The sequence below is a fragment of the Lentinus tigrinus genome (genome assembly GCF_003813185.1).
Source record: "Lentinus tigrinus ALCF2SS1-7 unplaced genomic scaffold L226scaffold_31, whole genome shotgun sequence".
Lineage (NCBI taxonomy): Eukaryota > Fungi > Basidiomycota > Agaricomycetes > Polyporales > Polyporaceae > Lentinus > Lentinus tigrinus.
This window is the reverse complement of record NW_027137940.1, coordinates 329,762-346,103: the sequence shown is the minus strand read 5'-3', so window position 1 is coordinate 346,103 and position 16,342 is coordinate 329,762. Positions and strand designations below refer to the sequence as shown.

General features: G+C 58.4%; 4 protein-coding genes across 4 annotated transcripts; 2 read left to right on the top strand and 2 right to left on the bottom strand.

The window, feature by feature from the left end:
* The first annotated feature begins 616 nt into the window (after window positions 1–616).
* On the top strand, window positions 617–3,876 carry L226DRAFT_212022 (OPT oligopeptide transporter). Its single transcript, XM_067672920.1, has 9 exons — window positions 617–892; window positions 961–1,196; window positions 1,277–1,438; window positions 1,510–1,596; window positions 1,661–2,528; window positions 2,584–2,647; window positions 2,708–2,851; window positions 2,920–3,371; window positions 3,460–3,876. Exons 1-9 carry the CDS (start codon window positions 823–825, stop codon window positions 3,672–3,674), a joined length of 2,298 nt encoding a protein of 765 aa, XP_067531800.1. The 5' UTR covers window positions 617–822; the 3' UTR covers window positions 3,675–3,876.
* Window positions 3,877–4,874: 998 nt separating this feature from the next.
* L226DRAFT_538351 (uncharacterized protein) lies at window positions 4,875–7,578 on the bottom strand. Its single transcript, XM_067681475.1, has 5 exons — window positions 7,055–7,578; window positions 6,601–6,984; window positions 6,002–6,192; window positions 5,808–5,947; window positions 4,875–5,747 (listed from the first exon to the last, which is right to left on the bottom strand). Exons 1-5 carry the CDS (start codon window positions 7,201–7,203, stop codon window positions 5,217–5,219), a joined length of 1,395 nt encoding a protein of 464 aa, XP_067531799.1. The 5' UTR covers window positions 7,204–7,578; the 3' UTR covers window positions 4,875–5,216.
* A 362-nt stretch (window positions 7,579–7,940) lies between these two features.
* Window positions 7,941–10,938, bottom strand: L226DRAFT_615729 (uncharacterized protein). Its single transcript, XM_067686817.1, has 4 exons — window positions 10,530–10,938; window positions 10,271–10,474; window positions 8,557–10,216; window positions 7,941–8,489 (listed from the first exon to the last, which is right to left on the bottom strand). Exons 1-4 carry the CDS (start codon window positions 10,867–10,869, stop codon window positions 8,240–8,242), a joined length of 2,454 nt encoding a protein of 817 aa, XP_067531798.1. The 5' UTR covers window positions 10,870–10,938; the 3' UTR covers window positions 7,941–8,239.
* Window positions 10,939–11,992: 1,054 nt separating this feature from the next.
* L226DRAFT_538349 (OPT oligopeptide transporter) lies at window positions 11,993–16,145 on the top strand. Its single transcript, XM_067681474.1, has 13 exons — window positions 11,993–12,389; window positions 12,930–13,035; window positions 13,098–13,196; window positions 13,254–13,423; window positions 13,478–13,639; window positions 13,690–13,776; window positions 13,828–14,614; window positions 14,678–14,764; window positions 14,821–14,884; window positions 14,934–15,077; window positions 15,144–15,595; window positions 15,691–15,895; window positions 15,992–16,145. The coding sequence occupies exons 1-13, from the start codon at window positions 12,195–12,197 to the stop codon at window positions 16,005–16,007; spliced, it is 2,574 nt and encodes an 857-aa protein (XP_067531797.1). The 5' UTR covers window positions 11,993–12,194; the 3' UTR covers window positions 16,008–16,145.
* Window positions 16,146–16,342: the final 197 nt, after the last annotated feature.

Sequence of the window (16,342 nt, the reverse complement as noted above, 5' to 3'; positions counted from 1 at the left end):
GTGCACCACGAGGGGCGTGGAAAGCTGCTGGAACCCCGAAGCTGACATCTATTTGTAGCAGAACAGACTTCTTCCCCGCCCGGACATGCGCCTGGGGAGTATTTGTGGCTGCTCAGACACCATCATCGGCCAGAGAAGGCGACGAAACGTCGTCGTTACCTTGGAGCGCCGCTTGGCGGGCCTCTATCGTAGCGGAGCAGTGCGTGAGACGAGCCATCCCTACCTTGGAAGACTTCGCATGCGGTGTGCTCATCACGGGTCGTTCTGACGGCCATCCACGGCAGCCGAGGCTTGGCCAGCTGCCCGTTGTCACTGCCAACTGGCATACGTTCGTCAGGCTTCTGGACGCTGCCGCAGAGATAACTATGGGGTGCGTCTCTTGTAATCTTTCACAGGGTAGACGTTTCTGACAGGACACATGGGCGACGCGCCGAGGCACGGACAGAGATGAGCCGGAGCTGGAAGACCAAGAACCTCAAGGCTCGGAGCGACGAAGGTGGCGGGAGGGGTGTGCTTGTGCACATGGAGCGCAGACAGCTACATACGGTGGGCGATGCATCGGGGACCAGTGTTCCGGGACGCACGAAGAGACGGAGGATCTTATCGGCTTGAGCGGTGCTTCAGGAACTTCGGATGCACATGATGCCCGCCTGTCGACTCCATGAGCATCTGCGGGTCTGATCCACCACCGTGCCAGATACGCATATCGCCGCGCCAAACTTGCCGTCAGTTTGATGGTGCCCACAGAAGCTCTCTGGTTTATATGCTGGGCTTCTCGCTCGCCGGGCCTCTATCGACCACCCCGTCGTGTCGCCGCCCACCATGGCCACCCTCCAGGAGGACAGGAACTCCACGAGCACCTTCGACGAGAAGCTCGATGCCGAGAAGCAGGGTGAGTCTCTTTCCCCCCATCTTTACCCCGCACCCCTCCTCATCGTCGACACTACTCTCGTCTCCCAGCCCCCGTCATCCCCGTCATCGAGGAGTTCGACGACCCCAACCTCGACAAGGAGGCCCTCGCTCTCGAGGATGATTCCCCCTACCCCGAGGTCCGCTCCGCCGTCGCCAACACCGACGATCCGGACATGCCGGTCAACACCTTCCGTGCATGGTTCATTGGTATCATCTGGGCCATCATCATTCCCGGCATGAACCAGTTCTTCTTCTTCAGGTATCCATCGGTCACCGTTGGCGGCGTACGTTCTTTCATTCTTACTGCGCATTGCGAGGCCGATCACTGATCGAGATCCACGCGTCTGTGTCCTCCGCCCTCCAGATTGTCGCCCAGCTCCTCTCCTTCCCCCTCGGTCGTCTCTGGGCACGCGTCGTCCCCAACGTCAAAATATTTGGCGTCTCTATCAACCCTGGCCCCTTCACGGTCAAGGAACATGTCATCATCACGATTATGGCCACCGTCGGCTACTCGTCTGCGTATGCGGTGAGTGCTCCGTATGCACAGTACAGTATGGCACTACACGTGTGCGGTGTGCTTACACAATTTCTACGCAGACGGATATCGTCGCTGTGCAGCGTGTGTATTACAACCAGATCTACAACTTCAGCTACCAGTGGATGGTGGTCATGTCCACGCAGCTTGTGGGTCCATATATTCCAAGTACGCCTGCGTCTATTCTGACAGGCTATGTCTCTCTTCACGTAGATTGGCTTCTCGATTGGTGGTATCGCCCGTCGCTTCTTGGTTGCGCCCCCGTCCATGATCTGGCCGACAAACCTCGTCACGTGCGCGCTCTTCAACACCCTGCACTCGCAGCATTACAGCGGTATGGGCACGCGCGGTGGTATTTCCCGTGAACGCTTCTTCACCTACGCGTTCCTCGGGTCCCTCTGCTGGTACTTCTTCCCCGGCTACATCTTCCAGGCCCTCTCGTTCTTCAACTGGGTCTGCTGGATTGCACCTGACAACGTCGTCGTCAACCAGCTCTTTGGCTACTACTCCGGCCTCGGCATGTCGCTCATCACCTTCGACTGGTCGCAGATCGCGTACATCGGCTCCCCGCTCGCGACCCCGTGGTGGGCATCGGCGAACGTCGCGGCAGGCTTCGTGTTCTTCTTCTGGATCATTACCCCCATCCTGTACTACACGAATACCTGGTACGCCAAGTACATGCCGATCTCGTCGCGCACGTCGTTCGACAACACCGGCGGGTCGTACGACGTCTCGCGCATCCTCACGCCCGAGGCGACGCTCGACCTTGACAAGTACAAGGCGTACTCGCCGCTCTTCCTCTCCACGACGTTCGCGCTCTCGTACGGGCTGTCGTTCGCGAGCATCACCGCGACGATCACGCACACGTTCCTGTACTTCCGCAAGCAGATCTGGATCCAGGCGCGCCGCTCGCTCTCGGAGCAGCCGGACATCCACGCCCGCCTCATGTCGCGCTACCCGCAGGTCCCCGAGTGGTGGTACGCGATTATCTTCGTCAGCATGTTCATCTTTGGTGCGGTCTCTATCGAGGTGTGGCACACCCAGATGCCGATCTGGGCGTTGGTCCTTGCGCTCATCATCGGTGCGTCTCGGTGTATAGAATGGATCATTGGGCTTCATGTTGACATCTCCTGCAGCGTTTGTGTACACCATCCCGATTGGTATGATTCAGGCCATCACCAACCAGCAGGTTGGCTTGAAGTGAGTCTCTACGAATGCGTACTAGTGGGGCGAACAGGAGAACTGACGTGTCTCGCGCAGCGTTATCACCGAGCTTATCATCGGCTACGCCCTCCCTGGAAAGCCCGTCGCGATGATGATGTTCAAGACGTACGGTTACATCACGATGTACCAGGCCTTGCAGTTCACGTCCGACTTCAAGCTCGGCCACTACATGAAGATTCCGTACGTCCACCCCTCGCCCTCCTTCCTTTTACCCACAAGCACCTCTCGAACTGACATCTCCTCTGCAGTCCCCGGCCGATGTTCTGGTGCCAGGTCGTAGCGACGGTCATCGCCGGCACTGTGCAGCTCGGCGTGCAGGCCTGGATGTTCACCAACATCCCCGACATGTGCTCGCCCACGCAGAAGGACGGCTTCATCTGCCCGTCGACGGAGGTCTTCGGGACCGCGTCGATCATCTGGGGCGTCATCGGGCCGCAGCGGCAGTTCTCGAGCGGGCAGATCTACTACGGGCTCGTGTTCTTCTTCCTCATCGGCGCGATCCTGCCGTGCTTCACGTACGCGGTCTCGCTCAAGTGGCCGAACAGCATCGTCAAGTACATCAACTTCCCCGTCATCTTCTCGGGCGTGGGCTACATCCCGCCTGCGAGCGCGGTCAACTATGTGCCGTGGACGATCGTCGCGTTTATCTTCAACTACGTCATTCGCCGCCGTCACTTCTCGTGGTGGACGAAGTACAACTGTGAGTATCCCTCCCTCTCTTTCTCCTTCCCTCCCTCCTGTCTACTTGCTCCCTCCTGGTCAGTCGCTGACATGCACGCACAAAACAGACATCCTGTCGGCCGGCCTGGACTCGGGCGTCGCCATCTCGGTGATCCTCATCTTCTTCTGCCTGCAGTACCCCCGAGACGGCACGATCGGCATGAACAACCTCGCAAAGTGGTGGGGCAACACCGTCGGCCTCAACACCGCGGATGCCAACTCGGCCACGCTGTGGCCCATCCCCGCGCAGGGCTACTTCGGCCCCGCCCCTGGCTCGTGGTGAGCGCGCGCGTCTTGGCGACGGCGGCGGGGCGTCCGCATCGTCGCGGTGGTCAGGCGCATGTGCATACCGCTACCGGTCTCACTGTCAGGGGGTTGTTGTGTGTATCATCATCACTGTCATCATCAGTGTTGCTTTTTATGCGAATGGGAGGCTCGGTGTGTTACGATAGGTACGCACGCGCATTGTACGTTAGTAATGAGTGAATGTCCATCACGGATTTCAGCTTCAAGAGTGTTACACTCCCGACGTTGAATGATCTTTGCGACACCCGTGTGCAAACGCGCGGTTTTTGAGTTGAGAAGACCCTTCGCGCTCTCGTAGGTTCAGAACTCAGACACGCTTCAGCTCCGGGTCAATCTGATAACCACCACGGACGACAACTGCATCCCTGGCGCGGCGTCCGGACTCCGAACCCAACCACACCACCGGGCGCCAAGTCCGGCCAAACTTCCACCCCGCGCATGTGCACACACCCAAACACAAACATCGAAACATCGAACCGCGATCGCTGTTTGACTCTTTGGCTCCAATTTGACTCGACCACACACATCGATCTGGGTTCTGGGTCCTGGTTGTGACTGCCTCTTCCGCTGGCCCCGGATTCAGAATTCAGTCAGAATCATCGGGGCGACGAGTGGGGCGGGCACGCCGCGCGGTCATTGGCTCGTGCGGCTCGCGCGGATCTCAGGGCGCTGCCCCAGTTACACCCGCGACGGGCATTGGGTCCCGCACCGTGCGGCGTGCACGCGGCGACTGTCAACGCTGGTCAGACTGTCCGCAGGGGTCTGGACCTGGAACTTGAAGGCGAGATTCGTGTGTTGTTGGCATTGCGCGCGCCCAGTCATAATTGCCGCCGGCGCAGGCTTGTCTCGGGCGGGCCCTCAGTTAGAACGCGTGAAGACTTGGACTTGGAGGAGTCTTTTGGGGATGCCGACTCCGCGTGTGAGTGAGCTGGGAGAGGTGTCTCTGTCTGACTGTTGTCATCACGGTGAGTGTGAGGTTATTGAAGTCTTCAGTCGAGCGGTGAGCTTGAGTGAAGGAAGGACTTCGAACGAGGCGTAGAGCAGAGAGCGATCGTCGCTCGCTTGGCGTCGGGGTGTCGTATTGATAAAACGACGCGTGACGATGGACTGGGGCAAGTTCATGAGAGGAGTAAACGACTTGGCTCGAGGAGGCGGAACGCTGACTTATCAAAGATTCGACGTGTGCTCCCGCGGTATGTATATGAGGTGTAAGTGTCCTGCAGTACACAGGGATTCCCAAGAGGGATAGATTACAACGTATGGTAAAGTACAGCACCAGGACGCGGATTGTAGTGTCCCATCAAGCAAAGAGAGCACAACGAGTAGTATGCAGAAGAACCAGTTCCTTCCAAGGATCCTGTGACAGCAGTAGCGCAGCGTCCATATGCATTCTATCACATGGCAGAATATAGCAGCAGTAGCAGCGGCAGCAGCAGCGTTCATCATGTCCTGTCCGTCGAGCATGATATGATGCATGAATACCGAACGAATAACGATACCTTCCCCCACTCAAACACTCTCACAGTACGAAAAGCACCCACACCAACACCGCCTGGACGAACACAATCGCCCCCACCCCGCCCCGCATAGTAGCAGCAGCAGCGTTCGCACCCGGGGAGCCCGCCTGCACCCAGTCCGCCCACGCGGCGTGCATCTCGACGACGAACGCCTGGCCCTCGGGGCTGTGGCTGCCCTCACGCCCGAACGAGTACGGGTCCACGACGGGCGTGAGCCAGCCGTCGGCGGTGAAGTGCGCAAGCGTCGAGGGCGTGGTTGCGGTCGAGGCGGGGGCGGTGCTCGTGCTTGTGCTCGAGGATTGCGATCGGGAGGATGCGGATGAGCGGGAGGACGAGGACGATGAAGATGAGGAGGAGGAGGCGGATGCAGAGGCGAAAAGCACGGAGCGGCTCTTCTCGGCAGCGGGGAGGTGCGTGTGGACGCCCTCGAGGAGCGCGAGGCGGTACACGGTGCTCGCGAGGATCGCAGTGCCCGACGCGTCGTCGAACGTAGAGCCGTCATCCGCATAGTTCGTGAACAGGCCCGTAGTTTGCTGCAAGCAGTGTGAGACATGGACAGAGGGAGGAAGCGAGCGGAGCAAGGTAACACTCACGAGGTGGGGGTATATCCCGTCGTGGATCTCGGCGACCCAGCCCCGAAGGTCGTTCGCCTGGTTTTTCATTTTCTTGGCATACTGCGAATGCTGTATCGTCCCAAGCACGCGGAGCATCCCGCCCGCGGCCCACCCGTTGCCTGCGTATGCGTACGTGAGTGACGCATCCTCTCGTGCGGAGACTAGAGACGTACCGGTAGTCCAGTGCCCGCTGTCGGGAGTGCTGCCCTGCACGATGTGCCGCCACATCCCGCCGGCGTCGTCGTCGATGAGGTACTGCCGGTAGAGCCGGCACTGGTCGTACGCCAACTGCAGCAGGGTTTGGTTCTGGGTGAGGACGCCGTAGTAGGCGAGGAACGGCGGGACCATGTACACAAAGTCGGACCTATGTAGACATGTGTGTGAGCGTCAGCCACCTAGGTGATCCTCGTTCCTGCGCGGATGCGCAACGGGAGGAAAGACGAAGACAGTATAGGTCCCGAAAAAATGTAGCCAGACCGTCTCCACCGCGGGGATACACAGCCAGCGGAGAATTGCCCCTACCACTCTGTCTCGCGCCCCTGCTCGCCGTTATACTGAGTATGCGTGAGCGTCAGCTACTCTTGGGCACCTAGACAATCTTCATCCTCGAACTGCGTAGGCGTTGCCGACCTCATACGCAATGGTACAAGTCCCGAAGACGAACAACGCAGACGCGTAGTCTGCACGGCGACAGAGAGGGGATACACGACTAGCAAAGACTTCCCCCCCTCCTCTTGCTCTCGATAAAGATGTTGTGCAATGTGTTACTCACCAGAGCGCGACCTCCTCCGTCCGGTGGGATATCGCTCCATCGCTCGTCTTGGGCACGCTCGTCAGCAGGAACTCGAGCTGCTCCTGCGCCGCACCCGCATAGTCCAAACCGTCCCGCGACCCTGCGCCCGTCCAATTCGCGAGCAGGACCGCGACGCCAATGCTTGGGGGGTCCCCCGCCGCGCCCCCGCTCACGTCCATCAGCGGCTGCGGTCCTGACACATCGCTGCCCGTGCGGTTCTTGACGACGGCCTGGGCGATAGAGACGACCTCGTCGAGCGACGAGGGCGCAGAGTGCGAGGGCGGGAGGGAGCTCGAGTTGAGGACGGACCAGGAGGGCGTGTCGGACTCGATGAGGGCTTGTGCGCGCGTGCCGATCTCCCAGCTGGGGCGCGTGCGGGGTGAGCGATTCGGTCCGCAGCAGACGGTCATACATATAAATGCGAGGAACGCACCTGTGCGTCGCGCCCTCTGCGAGGCGCGCCTTGACCTGGTCGAGCTGGTCGCTGGTGAGCTCCTGTGCTCGCGCCGGCGCGAATGACGTCGATGCGACGAGAAACGCCAGGAGGAGCTGCGAGCGCAGCACAGAGGAGTCCAACAGCATTCCGTCGGTCGGAAGTGAAGATTTGGCGGATTTTGGAAGTTATTTCGAGAGAGAGAGGTCCTCACCGAGGAGTACACAACAGGGGGTGTATGTCGAAGGTAAAAGGGGAGGAGGCCGACTTGCATCGCGCGGGCTATTTCTGACGGTGATACGCATATAATTCGCCCGGTCTGGTCCCCGACATCCGGTCTGCCACCGTCTTGGATCAGCGTGGGTGCGTTGTGTCTTGGACTGGAGCTTCCAAACGATGACGACAAAGTCCGAACAACCGGCCGCGCGCAGCATCTCCTGTTCCTAGCATTTTCCACCATCTTTACGCCGTGTGGGATTTCCTCGAGTTTTCGTCGCGAATGTGGTCGTCGGAGCGTGCGCGCGAGGTCGAGATGAAAGCATGATGAGGGCAGGAGGAGACAGCTGTAAGTTAGATAGAGTACAGTAAACGTCAAAACGTCGGTAAGTAGCAGCGCCGGCGCTTGTGCAATATCTACCCTCGGGCGACTCGGCTTCGACTCACGTCGGCCTCACCGTGAATTTGACCATGCGCATTGCGCGTCGTGCGTACCGTGACATCGGCATTTCAACGACCATGGTGACAAGAATTCCAATTTCAGTTGAAAGAGAAGTTCAGCGTGTAGTGAACACCAACATCAATTGACCCACAGGTCGGTCAGGTACTCCATGCCGTGAAGCTTGGAGCCCAAGCCCAGCCATGACGGCGACAGGAGTTAAACGAGCTTCCATAGGCGAGGATTGTAATGCGAGACGGCGCGTTGCGTCCACAGAACATGGTCGAGCATCTACAGACACCAGCAGAGCACATTGACCATAGCTCGAAACATGCTGCGAGAGGAACTTGAAGCCAGAACAGCCATACTGTACAACAGAGAGTATCGAACGAAAGCTGGATCCGGAACTGCTGCAGGAGGAACATAAACCAAACCTCACTCGTACACATAACGCATACTCAACAGCGGGAACAACCGGCAAACCAAACCAAATCAGACAGAATCAACCAAAACCAACGCAACGCGGGCCATTAATGCACGACGGTAACAGTGATGCGGTGGGCCTTGAGGTCCTCAGGATAATTCTCCACCTCCTTCTCGGTGATGCTCACCGTCATCTCCCCGGCGCACTCTGGCGGGGGTGAACTTGAAGACGCACCACCCGCGGCGCCGCCCAACGGCGACGCCCGCTCCTGCAGCGACAGACACCCGCACGAGACGGCGACGGCGACGGTTCGCCCGTCGTCGGACCTTGCAAACGCCGGGCCGTCTTCGCCAAAACTGCAATAGAAGTGAAATTAGCGTTAGAACAGATGTCTGAGACCACACAGGAAGCAGGAATACGCACTCGATGTAGATGCCGAGCCGCTTGACGACATCGTGCAGCGTCTTGAGCACGAGCGCGTCGTCGCACACCGCGTGCTTGTCCGCCGCGACCTCCCAGCACCCGCTGAACACCGTCGTCCGCCCGTCCCCCTCCTTCTCCTCTGCGCTCTTATCACCAAGCAGCAGCACGCCCGAGCGCGAAACACGCAGCCCGTCATCCTTGTCCTTGTCCTTGCCCTTACTCTCCTTCGCCTCCTTCGTCTTCGGGCGCGGCCCCGCAAGCAGCTTCTGCCTCAGCGCCGCGCACAGCCTGCCGCTCGTCTGGTACTCCGTAGTCTCCCCGAGCGCGTGCGCCCTGCGCTTCGACGGGGAGGCGGACGCAGACCGCGCGCGCGGCTTCCACTGCAGCGTCGTCATGTCGAGGTAGTACGCGGGCGGCGGCGCTGCGGGGGTGCTGTTCCGCCGTGTGCGGGAGCGGGAGCGGCCACGGCGCCCAGGATGGAGCGTCGACGGATGCGGGACGTCCTCCGAGTCCGGGTCTTTGAGGGGCTCCACGTAGTCGACGGTGTCCTCGAGTGGGACAGTGGGCGGGTTGGGTGCGCTCTTCCGTGGCCGGCCCGGGCCGCGCTTGACTGGGGCGGGTACGATGGGGTTGGCGGGGAGAGCTCGCTCGGCTGCTGCCCTGGCGAGTGCCTCGCGCTCCAAGGTGGTCCGATTCTTGCTTCCCTTCGGGCGGCCGCGGGGTCGCGGGGCTGGCGAAGGTACCTCTTCTTGCATTGCTTGGTCCTCCAGTGCCCTCGCTACAGGACGGATGTCCACAGACTGCCGAAGGTTGATCTGAGACAGGCTGTCGGGCTTTCGCGTCTCCGCCGCCTTAGCCAGCGCCTCACGCTCTAAAGTCGTCTTGTTCTTGCTTCCTTTGGGGCGACCCCGGGGTTTCGTGACAGCAGAGGCCGAACTCTCGCCCTCCTGCATTGCCTGCGCCTGGAGCGCTCTCGCTACAGGGAGGACGTCCACAGATTGCTGCAAATTAACCTGCGAAGGGGTGTCGAATTCTTCCGTGGAATGTGTGGCGACTGCTTCTGAGGTTGAACCCGGTTGCACGCGTTGGGAGCGACGACGAGACACAGATCGGCGGGGTCGTGAAGGCGTTCGTGAAGGAGGACGCGGACCTGAATCTTTCCGTGGTCGTCCGCGAGGTCGTTTAGCTGGTACAACTGGAGCAACGTCTTCGCCTGAGAATTCTTCCTCCTCCTCAGCGGCGGCGGGCTGTGACCCGCTTCCCGTAGCTGGCCCTCGGGCGTGTACTGAACTGGTGCCTACGGAACCTGTGGCGGACACTAGAGCACTATGAGACACCACAGGATCCATTGGAGCAAGCCCGCGCCCTCGCCCACGCGGCCTGCCCGGCTTGCGCTTGGGCGGGACGTTGGGATCATCGGAAGGACCTGCAGCGGAAATGGAACTCGATGCGAAAGAGGCAGGGGTTGGACCTGAGGTGGAGGGATGCGAGGCGTTTGCCCCGGCAAAGGAGCGGTTCAGTGCCTCACTGAGAGACATAGAGGGACCGGAAAGCAAGCGCGGCCGCTTTCTTGGACGCGAGTCGATGGTCTCTTCGGATGTTGGCGATGGAGAGGGAAGAGAGATGCCCTTCGGGTCGCGAGAACGCCCTCTAGAGGGTCCTGTGTGTGCGGTGGATATCGTGGTTTGGGAGTGCGCAGGAGGTAGGGACGTACCAGAAGCTATCTCAACGAAGACAGTGGGAGAAGACGGGTGCGGCGGGCGAACGCTCGGACTCTCCGAAATGGAGGGATTCGCCACCTGACGTCCGGCTCTGCTCTGTCCTCCCTTCGCGCGCGTTGACGGGGGATTGGGGTCGTTATATGCGGTCATACGCGGGGCCTTCGTGGGCGAAGGCTCAGGCGAGGATTCAGGGGACACTACAATAATCTCAGAAATCCCCGATAAGTGTATGCACTTCGTAGTGGTACTCACCTCTCTCCTGCGCTTCGTCTGCCTCATCTGCAACGGAACCGGCTCGAGATCGCGCCCGTTTGTGAGCGTAAGTCTTGTATACGCGCGCGGATTTGTTGGGTGACCCAAAGATTTCGCTGCGCGACGGGGTGACAGGTTCAGGATCAGGGACTGCGGGGGACAGCTCTCGTGCTCGCTCTTCTTCTTCTCGTTCTCGTTCTCGTTCTCGTTCTCGTTCTCGTTCTCGTTCTCGTTCTCGTTCTCGTTCTCGTTCTCGTTCTCGTTCTCGCTCCCATGCCCTACGCTTCCGTTTCCAATGCGGAGGAGGTTTGCCAATGTATGCTGGAGGAACGCCAACCATGGCCTCGTGCACGATAGCGATTCGATTATGATGCAGGACAAGAAACGGAAAGAGAGTGTTGACAATGGGGAAGGAGGAAGAGATGCTGGTCGTCGCGCCCAATGGCGGCGCTGCGGGCACGCGATGACGCCTGGAGTTTCTCACGGACCATGTGATCGCGTTGACTGTTTGTTGTTTTGTTATGTTTTTTCTTCTGAGTTCGACTTTTGTTGTGGGCAGGTTCTTTTTTCCCTCCACATTCACTGGCAGAGGTTAACTTTGTACGACCATGGCTTCCCTCGCCAAATCCGCTCTCCCTGATTCAGCTAGGTAGAAGAAGTCTGTAGATGTTCACTCACAACCTTTCCGAGTCAGTATTCGTATAGAGAGTCCTCCTTGATGAGTTCGGGACTGCAAGTCGTTACAGGCCCTAGTATACGGACCTGCATCCGGGGCCTGACTGAGTTGCGCTTGGAAGTTGAACGTTTCGATACAGGCAAGTTGAGGGACCACACAGACCCGTTCTCTGCTTTTCAAGCTTTTCTAAGTGCACAATTACACAAGGTACGTGACCGAAACCCCTTTCTCATCCTCGGCGGTCGTGTACTATTTCCCCGACTCAACTTCCCCACTGCAGCCAGATCTAGTCTCTCAGGCTACTTTGGGAGTTGGAACTGGTGCTCGAGACACATAACTCACGATTTCTCACCTCTTTCTCACTTACCTTCTACTGCTGTGTCTTGGGGGTGATGTCGCCGTGAATGAGGTCCCCGCTAACACCTCCTTCAGTCTGCCACACACTGCACGCACAACGCACGCATTGGATAGGTATTCTATACCAGCAATCTTCGTTCGGCACGACAACTAGTATAGTACGCAAGTATACTCTCATCCGGTCGCTTCAGCGCCTCGCCCCTGGTAGACGAATTCAGAAACTTCATGTAAGCATCCTCTGTTGGTTGATACTTCAAGCACGCCCTCCACGTATCCGTTCTAGCCTAGGTTTCGGCCCCTCGCATTTGCAGTTATCTGAACTTTGAACTTGACACGGGAGGATCGGGATCTCGGCTAATGTGTTCCTGAGTCTGATCGCGTGGCCAGTCTGCGCGATCGCGCACTCGGAGGCAGAGCGCGCGCGGTCCATTACTTTTTACCGCACGTTCAGTTTTGTTGACCTCCTTTCCTCACGTCCACCACCTCCTAAACATCGCCGTTCGAAGTTTTTTTCGCAGCGCGGTGTGTCGACTGTCCAACGCAAGCCGGACGTCAACACTAGGGACCACGATAAGGCTAGTCTCGGACCGGCCTCTGTGCCTTGCGCCACCGCTTGATGGACATATGAGGACATGCGAGCGGACGGTTTGGTCATCGCAGGCTCCCAGGTCGCACCTTCACCTCTCACCATCCCCTCCGCTCACTCTGACGACGCATCCGACGACGGCGAAGCGTACGCGCGACGCAGCTGCGCCTCCTCCACACCCATGGAAGAAGACGAGTCCCACGTCCAGGATGTGCCTAGGATAGGCTCGCGCTACATGGACGTGAGTGCTTCTCCAGACTCCTATCCACACCACAATCTGTTGCGGACGAGAGGGTTCCGAGACGGGAAGCAAGGAGTGGGGTGCTCGGAAGATGGCTGCTGGCGCGAGATGGATGAACACGGCGCGAACAGCTCACGAGACTATCAACTTCGCATCCTCTTCCCAGGAGGCCTTCGCGATTGACTGAACCCAACAATGCCCTTCCGTTGACCCACATACGACATGTCATTGCGACCTGTGTCGTCCATCTTCAACTGGGCATTCTGGCGAGCCTCGAGGATTCACCCGTTCATTATCGCTGGAGCGGTGCACGCCCAGCCTCCTCCGCTGCGGCATCTTACATGGCCACACTAGCATGTGTACCTGTCCAGGGACATTCGCCTTCTCACGTAATTAAGAGCGCTCATAGCGCGCCCGATAGCGGTCGAGGAAGTGCCGGCGCACAGGCGGCGTATTGATCACATCCGTCATCTCCACGTCCACCACTGATAGTCTTATACCCATCGAGACTGCTCTGCTCACAACTCTTTCCTCCGCCAGGTATTGGCCCCCATCATGACCCCTGCGTACCTTGGCGAGACCTACTCCCTAGGTTCGCTCCAGGAGAACCTCGAGAAGCTCGCTGCGGTTGACGCGGAGAAGCACGGTAAGCGCCGTACCACTCTGTTGTTCTGCATCTGCTTCTGACGAGCGAGACATCATATCTAGTGGTCGACCATGACCGTAGTCCCCACTATGGCCAGCACTTCGTCATCCCGGAGCCCGAGTTTGACGACCCGAACATTGACCCGGACTTGGTGGTCCTCGGTGAGTGCATTGCACATGGTAGAAGGGAGGTGGGCTGAGAGGTGCGTTCTTGCGAAGATGACGACTCCCCATATCCGGAAGTCCGCTCTGCGGTGGCAAACACGGATGACCCAGACATGCCGGTCAGTACCTTGCGCGCATGGGTCCTTGGCATCGTTTGGTCGATCATACTTCCCGGGATGAATCAATTCTTCTTCTTCCGATATCCTTCCATTACCGTCACTGGGGTAAGAGCCCTCTTTGCGTTACACTACACTTCAACGGTTGACTTGGGCATCCAGATCACCGCGCAACTATTATCATATCCTCTCGGCCGACTATGGGCGTACGCCATGCCTCGCGTTCGGATATTCGGCGTGTCTCTCAATCCCGGGCCGTTCACGGTAAAGGAGCACGTCTTGATTACTATTATGGCCAATGTTGGCTTTCAGTCTGCATATGCGGTGAGTGCACTGACAAGGGGGGCTCGCGTCGTTTGCTCACCGTCCTTCAGACTGACATCATCGCCGTCCAACGGGTATTTTACAACCAAGTATATAGCTTCGGGTACCAGTGGATGTTGATCATGGCCACGCAGCTGGTGTGTTTGCAGGTGTCCCCCGCTGGCACTTCCTCTAACCTTCAAGTGTAGATCGGGTTCTCTATCGGCGGTATTGCCCGCCGCTTCCTCGTCTCCCCTCCCTCCATGATCTGGCCGACCAACCTGGTCACTTGCGCTCTTTTCAACACACTCCACTCCCAACAATACGCCGGCATCGGCAGCCACGGCGGCATGTCTCGCGAGCGGTTCTTCTTCTACGCGTTCCTCTGCTCCTTCCTGTGGTTCTTCTTCCCTGGCTACATCTTCCAGGCGCTCAGTTACTTCAACTGGGTCTGCTGGATCGCCCCGAAGAACATCGTCGTCAACCAGCTCTTCGGGTACTACACTGGGCTCGGCATGTCGCTCGTCACCTTCGACTGGTCGCAGATCGCGTACAGCGGCATTGGGTCCCCGCTTGCGACCCCCTGGTGGGCGGGCGCGAACGTCGCCGTCGGCTTCGTGTTCTTCTTCTGGATCCTCACCCCGATCATCTACTACACCAACACGTGGTACTCCCAGTACATGCCGATGTCCACCCGCACCGCCTACGACAACACCGGCAAGATATACGACGTCAAGCGCATCTTGAGTCCCGAAGCCACGCTCGACATCAGCAAGTATCAGGAGTACTCCCCCTTGTTCCTCTCGACTACCTTCGCTATGACGTACGGTCTTTCTTTTGCGGCGATCACCGCCACGATCATGCACACCATCCTTTACTTCCGGAAGCAGATCTGGATACAGAGTCGCAGGTCGCTTTCGGAGCAGCCGGACATCCATGCTCGCCTCATGTCGAGGTACCCGCAGGTTCCGGAGTGGTGGTACTCTGTGATCTTTGGTGCGTAGTCTGTCGTATGTCGTATAGAGCGTCGTGCACGTGCTAAAGCTGTGGGCGTGCTAGTGACAATGTTCGTCTTCGCGGTTGTCTCGATTGAGGTTTGGGACACTCAGATGCCGGTCTGGGCACTCGTCCTGGGTTTGCTACTCTGTACGTCATGTTCCGTCTTCGCTTCTATGGTTCCGTAACTCAGACCCTCCCCCCAGCCTTCGTTTACACCATACCTACTGGAATGATCCAGGCTATCACGAACCAGCAGATTGGGCTGAAGTACGTGTACACACCTGAACCTTTCTTTCATATCCTTACACACTCTCAGCGTGTTTGCGGAGCTTATCATCGGCTACGCGCTCCCGGGCCGCCCTATCGCAATGATGATGTTCAAGACTTACGGCTATACTACAATGACACAGGCCTTGCAGTTCACCTCGGACTTCAAGCTCGGACACTACATGAAGATCCCGTACGTACCTAGCAGGCGAACGTGACGTTGTATGGCATCTCGCTCATTCACAACTCCGTTCCACAGCCCACGAGCCATGTTCTCCACCCAAGTCGTCGCTGCCACCATCGCCTGCACGGTGCAACTCGGCGTCCAAACCTGGATGTTCAGCCACATCCCGAACATGTGCGACGCCGGGCAAAAGGACCGCTTCATCTGCCCCTCGACAGAAGTCTTCGGCACCGCGTCGGTCATCTGGGGCGTCATCGGGCCACAGCGGCAGTTCTCGAGCGGGCAGATCTACTACGGGCTCGTGTACTTTTTCCTCGTGGGCGCGATCTGCCCGCTCGCGGCGTACCTCATCTCGCTGCGCTGGCCGAACTCGTTCCTGCGCTACGTCAACTTCCCCGTCATTTTCAATGGCACGCAGTGGATCCCGCCCGCGTCTGCGGTCAACTACGTCCCGTGGACGATCGTCGGGTTTATATTCAACTATATTATCCGCCGGCGACACTTCAGCTGGTGGACGAAGTATAACTGTGAGTCCATGTTGTCCATGTTGTCCATGTTGTCATTGTCATGTCTGTACGTCGATTGGGCTGGACTGACGTACACGTCCGCGCGGGACACGCAGATATCCTGTCCGCAGGCTTGGACTCGGGGGTCGCGATCGCCATCATCTTCATCTACTTCTGCCTGCAGTACCCCGCGAACGGCTCGATAGGCGCGAACACCATCCAGACGTGGTGGGGCAACACCGTCGCGACGAACACGGCCGATTACGGCGTCAAGGGCGCGGGCACGCCGCTCTTGGCGGTGCCCCCAGGCAGCACCTTCGGGTACGTCTTCTCTCTTCTGTCGTCTGTCACTTTTTTCTGGTTGACGGAGGGCGCTGACGGTGTGGCTGCTATCTGTTTTTCTGGACTGATAAATAGGCCCTCGAAGTGGTAGAAGTGTCACGGTGGACATGTAGTGGCGGTCCTCATCGAGGTTGTGTACATTATAGTAAGGTTATTTCGCGTTGCTTTGTGTTATCGGATGCTCTGTTGTACTAGGTAGCGTTACATTACATTCAGTTAGGTTCCCGCCTCTTCTTGTTCGCTCTTCAGAAGCCTCAGGACTGTCATTGCAAGACCGATGACGACTCGGATAGGCTCAAGCAAGATGACCGTTATGAGGAAATACAATGTGTCGACGGTGGTTCCTATAGACTATAGTACTTCCTTGTCCTCCCACAGCTTATCCGCTTCCAGACAAGTAGGCACCGTATCTTCCAGAGGATACAC